This window comes from Hordeum vulgare, chromosome 4H, assembly GCF_904849725.1.
Source record: "Hordeum vulgare subsp. vulgare chromosome 4H, MorexV3_pseudomolecules_assembly, whole genome shotgun sequence".
Lineage (NCBI taxonomy): Eukaryota > Viridiplantae > Streptophyta > Magnoliopsida > Poales > Poaceae > Hordeum > Hordeum vulgare.
In genome coordinates, this window is record NC_058521.1 from 493,661,922 (window position 1) to 493,674,952 (window position 13,031).

At 52.6% G+C, this 13,031-nt stretch overlaps 2 protein-coding genes across 3 annotated transcripts; one reads left to right on the forward strand and one right to left on the reverse strand.

Moving 5' to 3' along the window:
• Window positions 1-6,444: 6,444 nt before the first annotated feature.
• On the forward strand, window positions 6,445-9,639 carry LOC123449108 (solute carrier family 40 member 3, chloroplastic-like). 2 transcript variants are annotated; one of them, XM_045126196.1, is made up of 12 exons: window positions 6,445-6,629; window positions 6,722-6,977; window positions 7,092-7,161; window positions 7,255-7,379; window positions 7,449-7,538; window positions 7,638-7,817; window positions 7,919-7,993; window positions 8,086-8,187; window positions 8,291-8,396; window positions 8,468-8,614; window positions 8,709-8,929; window positions 9,033-9,639. In XM_045126196.1, the coding sequence occupies exons 1-12, from the start codon at window positions 6,505-6,507 to the stop codon at window positions 9,312-9,314; spliced, it is 1,779 nt and encodes a 592-aa protein (XP_044982131.1). In that variant the 5' UTR covers window positions 6,445-6,504; the 3' UTR covers window positions 9,315-9,639. The 2 variants fall into 2 exon arrangements, with proteins under 2 accessions (XP_044982131.1, XP_044982132.1); XM_045126197.1 differs by having other exon boundaries at window positions 6,456-6,629; window positions 6,758-6,977.
• Window positions 9,640-10,530: 891 nt separating this feature from the next.
• On the reverse strand, window positions 10,531-12,543 carry LOC123446683 (uncharacterized protein DDB_G0275933). Its single transcript, XM_045123243.1, has 3 exons — window positions 12,329-12,543; window positions 11,732-11,879; window positions 10,531-10,802 (listed from the first exon to the last, which is right to left on the reverse strand). The coding sequence occupies exons 1-3, from the start codon at window positions 12,381-12,383 to the stop codon at window positions 10,727-10,729; spliced, it is 279 nt and encodes a 92-aa protein (XP_044979178.1). The 5' UTR covers window positions 12,384-12,543; the 3' UTR covers window positions 10,531-10,726.
• Window positions 12,544-13,031: the final 488 nt, after the last annotated feature.

Genomic DNA, 13,031 nt, shown 5'->3' on the forward strand with positions numbered 1-13,031 from the left:
GTGCTGCTTCGTCTTGACGACGATGTCATCCACACAAGCGTGGATGTTTCTGCCGATCTGTGGCAGTAGGCACTGCTGCATGCAGTGTTGGAACGTCGCACCAGCGTTCTTCAGACCGAACATCATGGTGGTGTAGCAGTAGGCCCCGAAGGGCATGATGAAGGAGGTCTTCAGGCGATCAGCTGGATCCAGCTTGATTTGATGGTAGCCTGAATAAGCATCCAGAAATGACAACAACTTCCAGCCTGCAGTGGAGTCGATCACTTGATCTATCCTAGGCAACGCGGAAGGGTCTTCCGGACAGGCCTTATTCAGGCTAGTGTAGTCGATACACATTCGCCAGGTGTTGTTCTTTATCAGCACCAGGACTGGATTAGCTAACCAGTCCGGGTGGAAAACCTCCATGATGAAGTCGGCTGCAAGGATTCGGGTAATCTCTTCTCCAATTATGCGCCGCTTCCCCTCGACGAAGCGACGCAAAGGTTGTTTTACCGGCTTTGCATCCATTCGCACGTGAAGTTTGTGCTCGGCGTACTTCCTCAGAACACCCGGCATGTCCTTGGGGGACCATGCGAAGATGTCCCGATTCTCACGGAGGAAGTCGATGAGCTCGCCTTCCTATTTGGGGCTGAGGCCGGCCCCGATGGTGACGCATTGCTTGGGGTTAGTAGGGTCGAGTGGCACCTGCTTGGTCTCTTTGGCCGGCTTGAAGGAGCCCTCGCAGGCCGACTAGGACGGAGGAGAAGGAATCGCCGGCTGCTCGGTAGCCTGGGCCACGAGCCGGTCGATCTGCCGCTTCTCCTCAGCGATCACCAGGGCGTCGGCGAGGCGGCTGCTATCTTGGGCGCACTCGAGGGACTTCTTGTAGTCGCCAGCAATGGTGATGATGCCCTTTGGACCCGGCATCTTCATCTTCAGGTAGGCGTAGTGCGGAATAGCCATGAATTTGGCCAGAGTCGGTCTGCCCAGCAGCGCGTGATACGGATTGCTGAGGTCCACTACCTCGAATCATATGGACTCTCGGCGAAAGTGAGCCTTGTCGCCGAAGAGGACGTCCAGCTGGATTTTGCCGATAGGCGAGCAGGACTGCCCAGGCACGATGCCGTGGAAGACAGTGCTCGTCGGCAGGACGTCCGTCTCCTTGAGCCCGAGCTTGAGGAGAGTGTCGAGGTAGAGGATGTTGATGCTGCTGCCGCCGTCGACCAGCACGCGGGAGAACCGGCAAGTGAGCCACTTGGAGGCAAAGGTGCGGTCGAGGACAAGCGCGTATGAGCCCGGGTTGGGCATCACCGCAGGATGGTCTACCCGGCTCCATGTGATTGGCCGGTCGGACCAATGCATGTACTCAGGAACCGGGGGAGCCGTGGCATTCACCTCGCGTCGTCTCTGGCACAGGCTATGCTTGTCGTTGCCTTCGCCGGTGAAGATGACGAATGCTCCGTCTTGATGGGGGTAGTCGTCGTGGAGGCGGTCATCGTCGCGAGGCGGCGGCGGTGGAGCCGGTGCATGAGGCGCAGCCTGCGCACCTGGGGAAACCGGCAGGCCATCCCCTTGCGACAGCCGGCGTGTGAAGCTGCACTGCCGAAGGGTGTGGGTAGACGGCTGTGCCCCAGAATGTATCTTGCAAGGGGCGTGAAGCAGTTGCTCGAAGGTCTGCTTGGGCAGCCAGTTTGCGTTGCCCCTGTTGGGACGCTTCCGTTGGGGGCCATCTTGAGGAGCCGACGTCTCGCCCTCCATGCTGGCTACCAACTTGTTGTTGGAGCGCGAATCCATCTGATCCGCCTTGCGCTTGTTGTTGTTCTGGCGGCCTCGACCGTCTCCAGCCGGCATGGGGACAACCTTGTCCTAGGCGGTCACCTTGACGTGCATCGCCGAGTCGGCCGCGGCGTACTTGTTCGCCTTGGCCATGAGCACCGCCAGAGAGTGGGCTCAGAGCACATGAGCTTGTGCTTGAGGAGGGTGCCATCTCGGCAACCGTCGATGAAGTACTCGATGGCATGTACCTCATGCACCCCCTCATAGGAGTTGCGAAGCTCCGTCCACCGAGTGACGTAGTCGCGAAGGGGTTCGTCGGGCCTCCGGACGCACATGGCCAGCTCGCGAGGCCGGCCAGGGTGCTTGTAGGTGCCAGTGAAGTTGCGGACGAACGGCTCCTCGAAGTCCACCCAGGAGTTGACGCTGCCGGCGGGAAGGCTGTTAAGCCAAGTCCGAGCCGAGCCGGCCAACATGAGTGGCACGTAGCGGACTGCTACGCGCTTATTGCCTCTGGCAATGCCGACGGAAGTGGTGTAGTCGATCAGCCAGTCCTCTGGCTTGGCAGTGCCATTGTCCTTGGTCTTGTCCCGAGGCAAGGTGAAGCCTCCGGGGAATGCCTCCCCTCGGATCCGGGGGCCGAAGCAGGCCGGACCGATGGGGCCGTCCTCCTCCAGGAGGGCGGACTGGGCCACGGTGATGAGACGCCTGCGGGCGTCCTGGTCACCCTAGGGAACGCGAGCGCCGATCAGAGCAGTGACTGGAGAGGCACCTCGCGAACCAGAGACATGGGTCCTCCCCGGGCGAGGAACCTGACATGCCGAATTGCTCTCGTCGCCTCCGCGACGCCTGCTCGAAGTGTGCTCGCTCTCGCGCTGGGAGAGCCGGTCTTGACTTCCCTCGCCCCTCCGGCCGGAGGTGCGATGCGAGGAAGATCCCTCCGCGTGGTGGTGACCGCTAGGGTTGCGGCACGCTCCGGGGTTGGGTCCCGGAGCTCTGACTGGGCCTGAGTGGGGTCAAGCCGCGTCTATTGTTCGTTGGCGGCGTCAAGAAGATCCTTGACCCACTTCTCCTGGAAGGCGCGCTCCTCGCCCTCCAGGCTTGACATTTCTCCCATGTCCGCCTGCGCCGCCCGCAAGTTGGCCGCCGGAGTCTCGTAGACGGGCTGGTTGCCGCCTAGTATCTCGGCAATGAACCAGCCACGGCCGCGGACCGATCCAAGCCGGCTAGGAGCCTCGGAAATCGAAGTGAGGCCGTATGCGGAGTCATACTCGCGCTGCGTGGCCTCCATCCGACGCTTTGCCGAGGCAACGGCAATGCCCTCCTCCAAGATATGCTTGCGAGCCTCCTCGAGTGAGGCTCGGGCGTCGTTAGGGTTTGCGGAAGCAGCGATGGGTGTCTTCAGGCCGGCAAGAGCGTCCTGAAGGGTATCAGCGGTGACAGCAGCAGGCTCACCAGCGTCTGTTGACGCCTTGCCATGAGCCGTGCTGGTGCCAGCGCCGATAACCATCACCTCCATGGCGTTAGAGACGACGCCGACATGGTACAGGGTGAAGAACCCCAACGACGGCGGAGGGCCGTCGAAGACAAGTACGTTGCTGGGGTACACGTCATGTGCAGGCATCTCAGCGATAGAGAGCCTGTTGAAGCTGGCGCATAGCGCCTCAACGTCTAAGTCCTCGCCGAAGTAGCGAGGGCTATCGTTGAGACGTAGGTCGCTAAAGAGAACGCTGAGGTTCTCCATAGCAGCGACGACGATGGTAGGAGGCGGCTCGTCATCAGAATCTTCATCTGAATCCGCATGGCGGACGGGGACGTCAATCATCATCGGTGTTGCCTCATTGAAAGCGGGCTCCACGGGCATGTAGATCAATCGAGACGCGAAGCATCCGGTGGTGTAGGTGCGGGGCCCCGCCCAGCGCGTAAAGCCAGCCGATGCCGCGATCGGCCCCACGGTGGACGCCAAATGTCGGTGAATACTCACAACATATGCCATAGGTAGGCTAAAGTCGGTGAGAACCGAAGGGACAACGGAGGACGCTGGGAACGAGGTTGGTACAAGCATGGAACGCACGATGTATCCAGGTTCAGGGCTCTCCATAGAGATAAGACCCCTAGTCCTGCCGAAGTGTATGATGTATATGGATGGATTACAAGGTTGCTCTTGGAGATGTGTTGAGGACGAAGAGGGGAGCAATCGGCTCGTCTCTGCCTCTCTCTATGCGGTTGGTGGGAGTGAAGTGTTGTTCGATCGACCCTCTGCATGGAGGGTGACCGGGGGGTTTTATAGACGATCCCACTGGCCTACAATATGGATAAAGGGTACAAGAGTGGGACCCGGCTGGCAGCCTCGCCGGCTGGCTAGGGGGCCCACGAGGGTCTTTTCTTGTCGCTTGAGGGGCCCGCCGGCTACATGGCCTCGTCTGGCGGTGGGACCCATAGGCTGGCCAATGAAGCTCTCGCGTAAGGTTGATGTCGAGCACGCGTTGTACGTCAAGCATCGTCTAGTGAGATTCGTCATGGGCAGATAGTACGACCGCCTCTACTGTTCCTCATGTCGAGTGGAGTAATGGAGTGGGAGTTTGACGGTCCGACACTATGCTGGGTGATGGATCAGAGCCGGGGTAGGTCAGCGGCGTGGCCGCCGACGCTCGTACCTGCCGGGCACTCCGATCTAGTACCTTTGCTGACGCGTAGCCACCTTTTATCGTAGGGTCTCGTCATGACCTACGATCTGATGTGGCTTGAGATCCCTGGCCGGCTAGCCCGCTCGGCTAGCCGGCTTGGGCACGGCCGCCTCGTTCCTAGCTGGCTGGCTTGGCCAAGCCGGTCAGGAAGAGGCAGTCGTTTCGCCTCTAACCGGCAATGGCTGCCTGGCCAGCCAGAGAGTTGGCCGCCTTGTCCTCCAGCCGGCAGGGGCTGCCTAACCGGCCAGAAGACTTGGGCCTTGGGAAACTATACTTGATCATTCCCTTTGGACAGGAAATGAAGGAGCAGGCTTGCTAAGCCTACCCCGGGGTTATCCCCCCGACAAGGACGAACGGCGTTGTTATGTATTTTGCTGCATTGGTATTTTTTACTCAAACAAGCAACCATTTTTGCTACAACCGTGTTGTTTTTTGCTGCAACGATGTTAGCTTTTGCTACAACCGGCATTGCAATTTGTTGGAACTGACGTCTCGATCTGCTACAAGACATAGCCGGCGTCGATTTTTTGCTACAACCATGCTAGCTTTTGCTTCAATCGACACTTCATTTTGCTACAACGCACCACCACCCACGTCGACAATTTGAGGACGACGACGCTGCTCCGACCAGCACTTCCCTACTACTAGCACCGTTTGTGACGCTACAATCTGCATCTCGTTTTGCTACAACCACGTCGGGTTTTTGTTACAACGCATCGCCGGTGTTGATTTCTTGCTACAACGACGTTCGCTTTTTTGCTTCAACCCATATTTTGTTTTGCTATCATGCACCATCAGCGTCGTTATTTCGCTACAATCACGTTGATATTTTGCTACAACCATGTTTTTGCTGCATCTGTGGCCGAAATTTGCTACAACCACAACTTGTTTTTGCTACCATCAACGATTTTTTGCTACAACGGCTTGTTTGAGTGAGGCGTCCAGATCTAACGATGTTGTCCGCTGCATCGGGGGGTCTGGACACAACCGGCCCAATGCTTACGCCGGTCTACCGACGCAGATCTGTGCCCTTCAAGGAAACACAAACAATAGAACGGGATCAGCGACATGATATCTTTACGGGCCGCCAAAAACCTTAGCCCATCATGAGGCCCAAAACCCTTGCCCACGCATATCCCGCCACGGCCTGAGCAGCCACCTTATCCGTTTCAACTCCCGCGCGCCCCTCGCCCTCGGCGTGTGCCGTGGACGACGACGAGGGGCGGCCATGCCTGCCTCCATCTCCATGCCCAAGATTCTCTCGCCTTCATCCTCCTTCTCCACTTCGCGGCGCAAACCGGCACAAGCAGTCATCATTCGGAACCCGGGCTGCTGAGCCACGCCACCACAGCACAAATTTGAAAGCGCGAACAATTTTTTAAAACACGAACGTTTTTTTAATCCTGAGAACAAAATTTAAAACTGAGAACAATTTTGAAAATTCTAAAGAAATTTACAAGCGCGAACAATTTTTGTAAAGCACATACATTTTTTTAGTCTTGGGAACAAAATTTTGAAAAAAAAAATCCGAACAAATTTAAAAGCGCGAACAAATGTTGGAAGCACGAACATTTTTTGAATCTTAAAAACAAATATTGGAATCAAGATAAAATTGAATCTTAAAAACAAAAATTTAAACCAAGAACAATTTTTAAAAAGTACATAACTTTTTATATAATCAAGAACATTTTTTTGAAAATCGATTTTTTTTAAAGAATCCAGAACAATTTTTGAAACAGAAACTAAAAAAAGGAAGAAAAAAAACGGCTAAGGGAACCTTCTAAAGTTTTCTAAAACAGAAAAAACCGACTGGAACGTTCCCAAAACCGGGACGGTGCAGCCTGCCAGCCCCCTCCCGTTCCCGCTCTGTGTGAAACCCAACACCGCTTCGCACAGAGCGGCGAATAGGGTTTTCCTCCTAATAAGACGAAGCTTAGCCCATCATGAGGCCCAAAACCCTTGCGCGGGCATATCCCCACACGGCCCGAGCAGCCACCTTATCCGTTTCAACTCCCGCGCGCCCCTCGCCCCCGGCGCCTGCCGTGGACGACGACGCGGGGCGGCCATGCCTGCCTCCATCTCCATGCCCAAGATTCTCTCGCCTTCATCCTCCTCCTCCACTTCGCGCCGCAAACCGGCACCAGCAGCCTTCACTCGGAACCCGGGCTGCCGAGCCACGCCGCCACGGAGGTAGTACACCCTGCTCCCGCGTGCTCCTCCTGTACTTTCTTCAGGCCTGCTTTCATCAGAATACAATAGAGGCAATAGAGGCCTTCGTACAGGTACAGCCATGCTGCTGACTGTGGCGCATTTGGCAGTTTGAGGCCAAATAGCCGTAGCCAGTTCGCCGGAAGCTGCCACGCCGGCGCGAGCTCCGGTACGAGCCTGGCAGAGTACAGCGGCGAGGGCGCCTCCGCCGTGGGATACGAAGATGGTGGCCCTCCCTTTGTGAATCCGTCCTCGTCCGATGTCCGACGAACCGAGCTGACCTCACTCAAGGATGAGCCCGCGCCATCCTCTCGCCTCACCACTGTGCCGGTGATCGCCGCCACTCTTCCATCAAAACTCTTCTCATTTCTTCCTCTTCACAGAGCTCACCGTTTGCCGCCGACTGGTTTACCATAATCTTGAATTCTTGACATGAAATTACAGGCTCCGCGCAAGGGAAATGGCGCCGAGGGTCAGTTGGAATCAACCCCTGCTTACCCAGCCGCCATGAAAGGTAGAAAAATGGTAGTACTCATAATGTGGATTACCACAAGCAAGCAAAGCAACGGTTCTTGATATGTGTCTACTACTGTATTACCGGCCACAGCTCTGTACGGGGCATGCCTCGCCGGGAACGCGACCGAGCACCTCTGGAATTTCACCTGGCCTGCGGCGGTCGCCACGCTGCATCAGAGCCTCCTCCCGGTCGCGCTTCTGGGGTTCTTCACCAAGGTGCCTGCTCTGATCAAGCTCCCCTGCTCACATTAGCTCCTGACTTAAGTGCCTGAATCCAATGCGCAGCTCGTGGTGTTCGTCGCAGGTCCATTGGTCGGGAACCTCGTGAGCTCGCTCCCTCTGATTCCCACGTATTGCTCTCTGACTGTAATCCAGGTGATTCTCTGAACAATTTTCGAGAATTTTTAGTGCTCATGCTTCTCTGCTGCTGAAATTCTTATCTTTCTGGTCACCCGCGTGTCCTCAACGTGTCAGACCGCGGCACATTTGGTGTCGGCGGCAATGATCACGTACGCCTTCACCATCCCCAGGGCATCGGCGGCGCCGGAGCTTCTCCTGCGGCCATGGTTCGCCGTGCTGGTGGCGTCCACTGCCGTCGACAGTCTCTCCCGCGTTTCGCTCGGCATCATCGCCGAGCGTGATTTCGTCGTACAGGTGAGCTTGTATGTATGGGGGAATGCTAGCTCGCGCATCTAAACCTTGTGAGTTTGGGGAATGTTTTCTCATGTGGAGACCGTTTGAATGTGTGACTGAAGCTCGCAGGGGAAGGCAGGCGGATCGCGCTGGCGCAGGCGAATGCTACGCTCAGCAGAGTCGATCTGATCTGCGAGGTCTGGCATCTGCAACCGCTTCATCTCTGCATTCTACATTGCGTAATCAGTAGTAGTATATGGTAGGATCAGTGTATGGTTTTGATGCGCAGACGGCGGGCGCGTCAGTCTTCGCGTTCCTGCTCTCCAAGAACGACCCGCTGACCTGCATCAAGCTCTCCTGCCTCATATCGCTCTCTGCTCTGCCTGTTCATGTACGATGCTAGCACCAGCACCATCTTTCTCCTCGTCTCAAGAATCGCAATGCAGTGAAGCATTTACTGTTTCGTTCGTAAAATTGCTTAAATGCTTTTGAAGATTTTTCTTGGAGGCACGATGAACCAACTGGCCGACGGCATCTTCGATCACTGTGAAGATAGAGGAGGCCTACATGCTGCTTCTACTTTCGACATCCAGAGGATAGGTGAGACAGACAGATGCATTCAGCTAGAAGCCTGCTAGAAGACGCAGTAAACTTTCGTGTCATGTTCACAGTGAAAGATGCTGTGGCCACCATCAGACGCGGGTGGAGAGAGTACATCAGCCAGCCGGTCCTCCCGGCGAGCCTCGCCTTCGTGCTCGTCTGCTTCAACGTCGCCCTCGCCCCCGGCGCTCTGATGACCACGTTCCTGATCCATCACGGTGCGTGCGTCTGCACCACTACTGCTTGGCCATGCATGCTGATGTTCCAGAGATCACCGAGCTCACGCTGTTGCTTGTTCTGCGTTGTTGGCAGGCGTGAGCCCGTTGGTCCTGGGCGCGTTCGGCGGCTCGTCGGCGCTGATGGGGATCCTCGCGACGTTCATGACGCCGAGCCTTGTCAAGGAGCTCGGCATCCTCAAGGCCGGAGCGGCCGGGTTGCTCGGTCAGAGCGCGCTCCTTGGCACCGCCGTCCTGGTCTACCTCACCGGATCCATCCCACGGTGCGGCGCCCTCTTCGCCTTCCTCGGTCTGATCGTAAGTCCGTGCGACGAGAGCATTTCCGCCGCGAGAACTGCGACGTGTGCTTTGATCGAAATTTTTGTGCACTAATGGCCTAAAGGGGTTTGGGCGCTCGCAGGTGGTGTCGAGGCTGGGGCACATGGCGTACAGCGTGATCGGGCTGCAGGTGGTGCAGACCGGGAGCCCCATGGGGAAGGCGAAGCTGATCGGGGCGACGGAGATCGCTGTCGCCAGCCTCGCGGAGCTCGGGATGATGGCGGTGGCGGTGGCCGCCAGGGACGTCTCGCGTTTTGGTGCCGTCGCCGTGCTCTCGGCGGCCGCTGTCGCCGCGGCAGCCTGGCTGTACTGCGCATGGTTGGCAAACCACACCCAGCAGCTGAAAACGCTCTTTCCGTCGTGATCATGTGGGAGTGACAAGCAGTCAAGCGTTTTTCAACTCACACGAAACCGAAACACAAGATATCGACACTTCCCACAAAATGGATCTTCGGAAGTTCGGATGCTTTACACAAATTTGGCACTGCACAGTTGACGAGATAATGACTATTACCCCTCCATTCCTAAATACTGTACAATATAAGTCTTTGTAGAGATTCCAATGAAGACTACATACAGTGCAAAATGGAATCTATATTCTAAAATAATAGACATCCATATGTAACATTTATTGAAATCTCTAAAAAGACTTTATGAAATTCGTAGGAATGGAGGGAGTATTTCTGAGACAGGACCTCTTTGCTACGAATCCTATAAACTGATTGTTTAGACTTTTCTTTACTGTGTGTTTATCCAGCAATTTTCCAGATGTTATAACAAGCCAAACAATATACATCAACCATCAGGGAACATGATGTCACTCTCTACATCTTTATGTAATCTATTCGGGTGAAAATGACAACATTAACCATTTTCTAAAAGTTTAGTTAAAGATGATCCTACTGCAAAAGGTAAAGAAAATTTGACTACTTTGCACCACCCATTCTGACGCTCAACTTCTGAATCAGCACCAAGCAACATCTTGGTGGGAAGAAAAACTTAGCAACTTTGCAAACGATTCGTGGATCAAAGCTTACTGACTGTGACGCTCAGTTTGAGAGCTCAGCACCAAAGCTACCGCTAGAATGGAAAATAGGTCAGTTACAAGGTCCCTTGGACTTGAACCCAAATCGTCATTGTTCGCGATATGCAGAGTTTTTCTCTAAACCAAGATGCATGTTGCTGACCTAGCCAAGTTTAGCGCTGGAATGGGTCACGTTGAGCAAAAGAGCTATATTTGGTTGAAGTTTCAGACTAGGGTCGTTTTTGAACATTCAAAAGAGGGTCAGCTTTGTCAAAAGGAAAAAAGAAAAACACTGAACAACCGAGTGCATCCAGAAGGCACAGTATATTGCATATTCAACAGAAACCCAAGGAAACTTTCTGGCATTATGTTTTCAAGCTTTGGGCTAAAAAAGAATAGAGAAGTCGCCAGTTTTTTTAGCCGAAAGCTTGAAAATGTATTTTTTCCGTGAATGATTCAGTACTTAATTACCTTCCGGAGGTGAAACTGAAAAGTGAAAACTTTGGCCAGCTAAATCAATTATTGGGGGATAACGCTATGAGGCACAACTTGCAAGTCAACAAAAATACTACATGGATTTCTTGAGATCATACCAGGTTATGCATCTGGACAAACCCAAATGTTCACAAAAGATCTCTAGGAATTCAGCATCAATCAACTAAGATAACCAGTAAGCAACTCCAAATTCCAAAAGCAGCAGTGTACATAGAGGCATGGAGAGCCATGACTTTCCATTTGCCCGTGCATAAAGATTATTGGTTCTTCTCCTTGCTCTCTTGCTCGGCCATGTAAGCCTTCTTCATATCTTCAAGTATTGCATCATTGGTGCTGCCAACATACAAAAGTGCATGGTGAATTACATGAAAGAGGTATCTGCCATGCCAATGTTAGTCTACTCAGACAATGCAACATGCCACTTCGAAGATAGAGGCAAAAAGTAATGGTAAGCACCTTCCAATCAGGTGGAACCAAATTCTCTGGCTCAGCCCATAACTGGTTTCAGTCATGATTGTCACTTAGAAAGTGGCACAACGTGGACAGAACTAATAGCATAAATACACTTCTCAAGATTCCGACAAATGCACTGAGCCACTGATCAGCAAACATGCTTCAGCACTAGGTTTTGCAAATGGAAAACTACCATCTGGTGACAAGTAGATCATATTCTTTGATCTTGTACAACGTTTTTACACTATTCAGGCGCCGTTCTCAAAAACTGGTGCAATCTCATGGCAGGGTCAGAACTTCAGACTACAAATCAAAACTTACAGCGAACTTGGCTCTATAAAATTCCAGATGAACCTGGTGCTGGTGTCAAAGACAAGTTTGTCAATAACAGCAACAGCTGTAACAAGACAGCTTCTAAACTGAAATTGATTACCAGAACTACATTATATGAAGGACTTGCATATAAAAGGAGACATAGTTTTGTCAGTAATGGAAAATTCTGCGTCTGCGTAGTATATGAGCTGTTAGAATCATGAGAAACTCACAGGCATGAACTAATTTATCAGACTTATCAACATTGTTCTTATGCTGAGTAATGAATAAAGGCCAGCTTATTAATTTCTGGGATTAATCTACAAGCACATTGTTTCGATTCTTACGGACCAATGTCGGGGTCTTTAAAGCTGAAATCTTCTATTTGCACGAGTGAGACTCTACCTTAACAAATGAGTCTTAAACAAGAACCAAGATATAACTGCAAGATTTGTCCAAAAACAAATGTTTATAACAGACATATAATTATCACTTACAACTGATGAAGACAGCTATTCAACTCTTTGGCTTGCTTGCGGCATGTCCAAACCACAGAGAAAGTTCTTCCTCGAGCACATTCGGCATATTTTGAACACAGCACATCACATTCCTTGAGGGCCTTTTGTTTCATTTTGCTGCGCAAAGCTGAAAAGCGAAACAAAACGGGCAAAAGTAGCTCTTTCAGAACGAGAACCTTTAAATGACACTTTAAAACATACTCAAAATTCCTAATTGCGGTGAACCACTAGCAGATTCTACCAGAACAGGGTTCCGAAAATTCATAAATGCATAAATAACATGCGCTAGTAACATCAATTCAGCTTTCTGCAGACCACTTCACGCAGCCAACTACCACTACCACTACGCATAACAACGCCTCCCTTAAATAAGATTGATAGCCAGAGCCTCCCTCCCTAGTTCGGTGAAACTGCAACCAGCCAACTACCGCTACAGATTGCGTAGCGATTTCAAAAGGAAACGCCAGCGGAGTTCACGCACTGGCAAATTTCACATCTGCTAGAGAACTAGGACGAGCTTTGCATTTCTCAGCATTCCAAATCGCGAAGAACCAGAAGCGTGGGCGTTTGACTCACCTTCCTCTACCTTCTTCTTGACGTGATTCTCCCTGGCCTCCTGCAGGTACCCCATGAGGCTACCAGGTACTGCGGTACCAGATCGAGGAGAGGGCGGTGATAGAGATCGGGGAGAAGCTGGAGTTAAACCCTAACGCCCTTGGAAGGGGAGGCGGCCATTGACAGGAAGGTTTCGGTTGGAAGGGGAAAACGTGGTCGCCGAAGGGAGAACGTGGAAGAGATTCGGGGCAAGGGCTTTTGGGTTGTTTGGGTAGGTTCCGCAAGGCCCAACTAGATCGGGCCCGTCCACTTACTGTCCTTCATTGTTTTAAAAAACGAAATTTCTATTTTCCGAACATCCGGATTTTGTCATCAGATCCGAACGATCTGCTATCCATCTGATCTGTATCTAACGGCCACGGTGGAGAGCGAGAAAAGGAAACTGTTTTACTTACGTACGACGTGTCTGCCAAAAAAAAAGGAGTTCCCGCAATCGCCCGAGAATAGAGGAGTCCAGAAAAACCGGCAAACTATTCATACGAGGAAATGCAGAGAAAAAGTAAGCCCCACAACATTTTTTTTTGTCGGATAAAGGGAGGTTTCTATTATTCAAGGAGGCGGATCAGCCAGAACCAACTTTACAATGTCACGCATACCTGAGCCGAGCCATATCGCGGTAGGAGGAAGCTCCTACCATAAGCAACAAGAGCATGGCTAACCTTAT

Excerpts from the sequence above, each read along its gene's own strand:
- LOC123446683 (XM_045123243.1), bottom strand. The coding sequence starts at position 12,383 with ATGGGGTACCTGCAGGAGGCCAGGGAGAATCACGTCAAGAAGAAGGTA. Across the intron at positions 11,880-12,328 it reads CAAGAAGAAGGTAGAGGAAG|CTTTGCGCAGCAAAATGAAA; the intron begins GTGAGTCAAACG and ends TTCGCTTTTCAG. Across the intron at positions 10,803-11,731 it reads AATAGCTGTCTTCATCAGTT|CACCAATGATGCAATACTTG; the intron begins GTAAGTGATAAT and ends GTATGTTGGCAG.
- LOC123449108 (XM_045126196.1), top strand. The coding sequence starts at position 6,505 with ATGCCTGCCTCCATCTCCATGCCCAAGATTCTCTCGCCTTCATCCTCC. Across the intron at positions 8,188-8,290 it reads TCTCTGCTCTGCCTGTTCAT|ATTTTTCTTGGAGGCACGAT; the intron begins GTACGATGCTAG and ends ATGCTTTTGAAG. Across the intron at positions 8,615-8,708 it reads CACGTTCCTGATCCATCACG|GCGTGAGCCCGTTGGTCCTG; the intron begins GTGCGTGCGTCT and ends CGTTGTTGGCAG.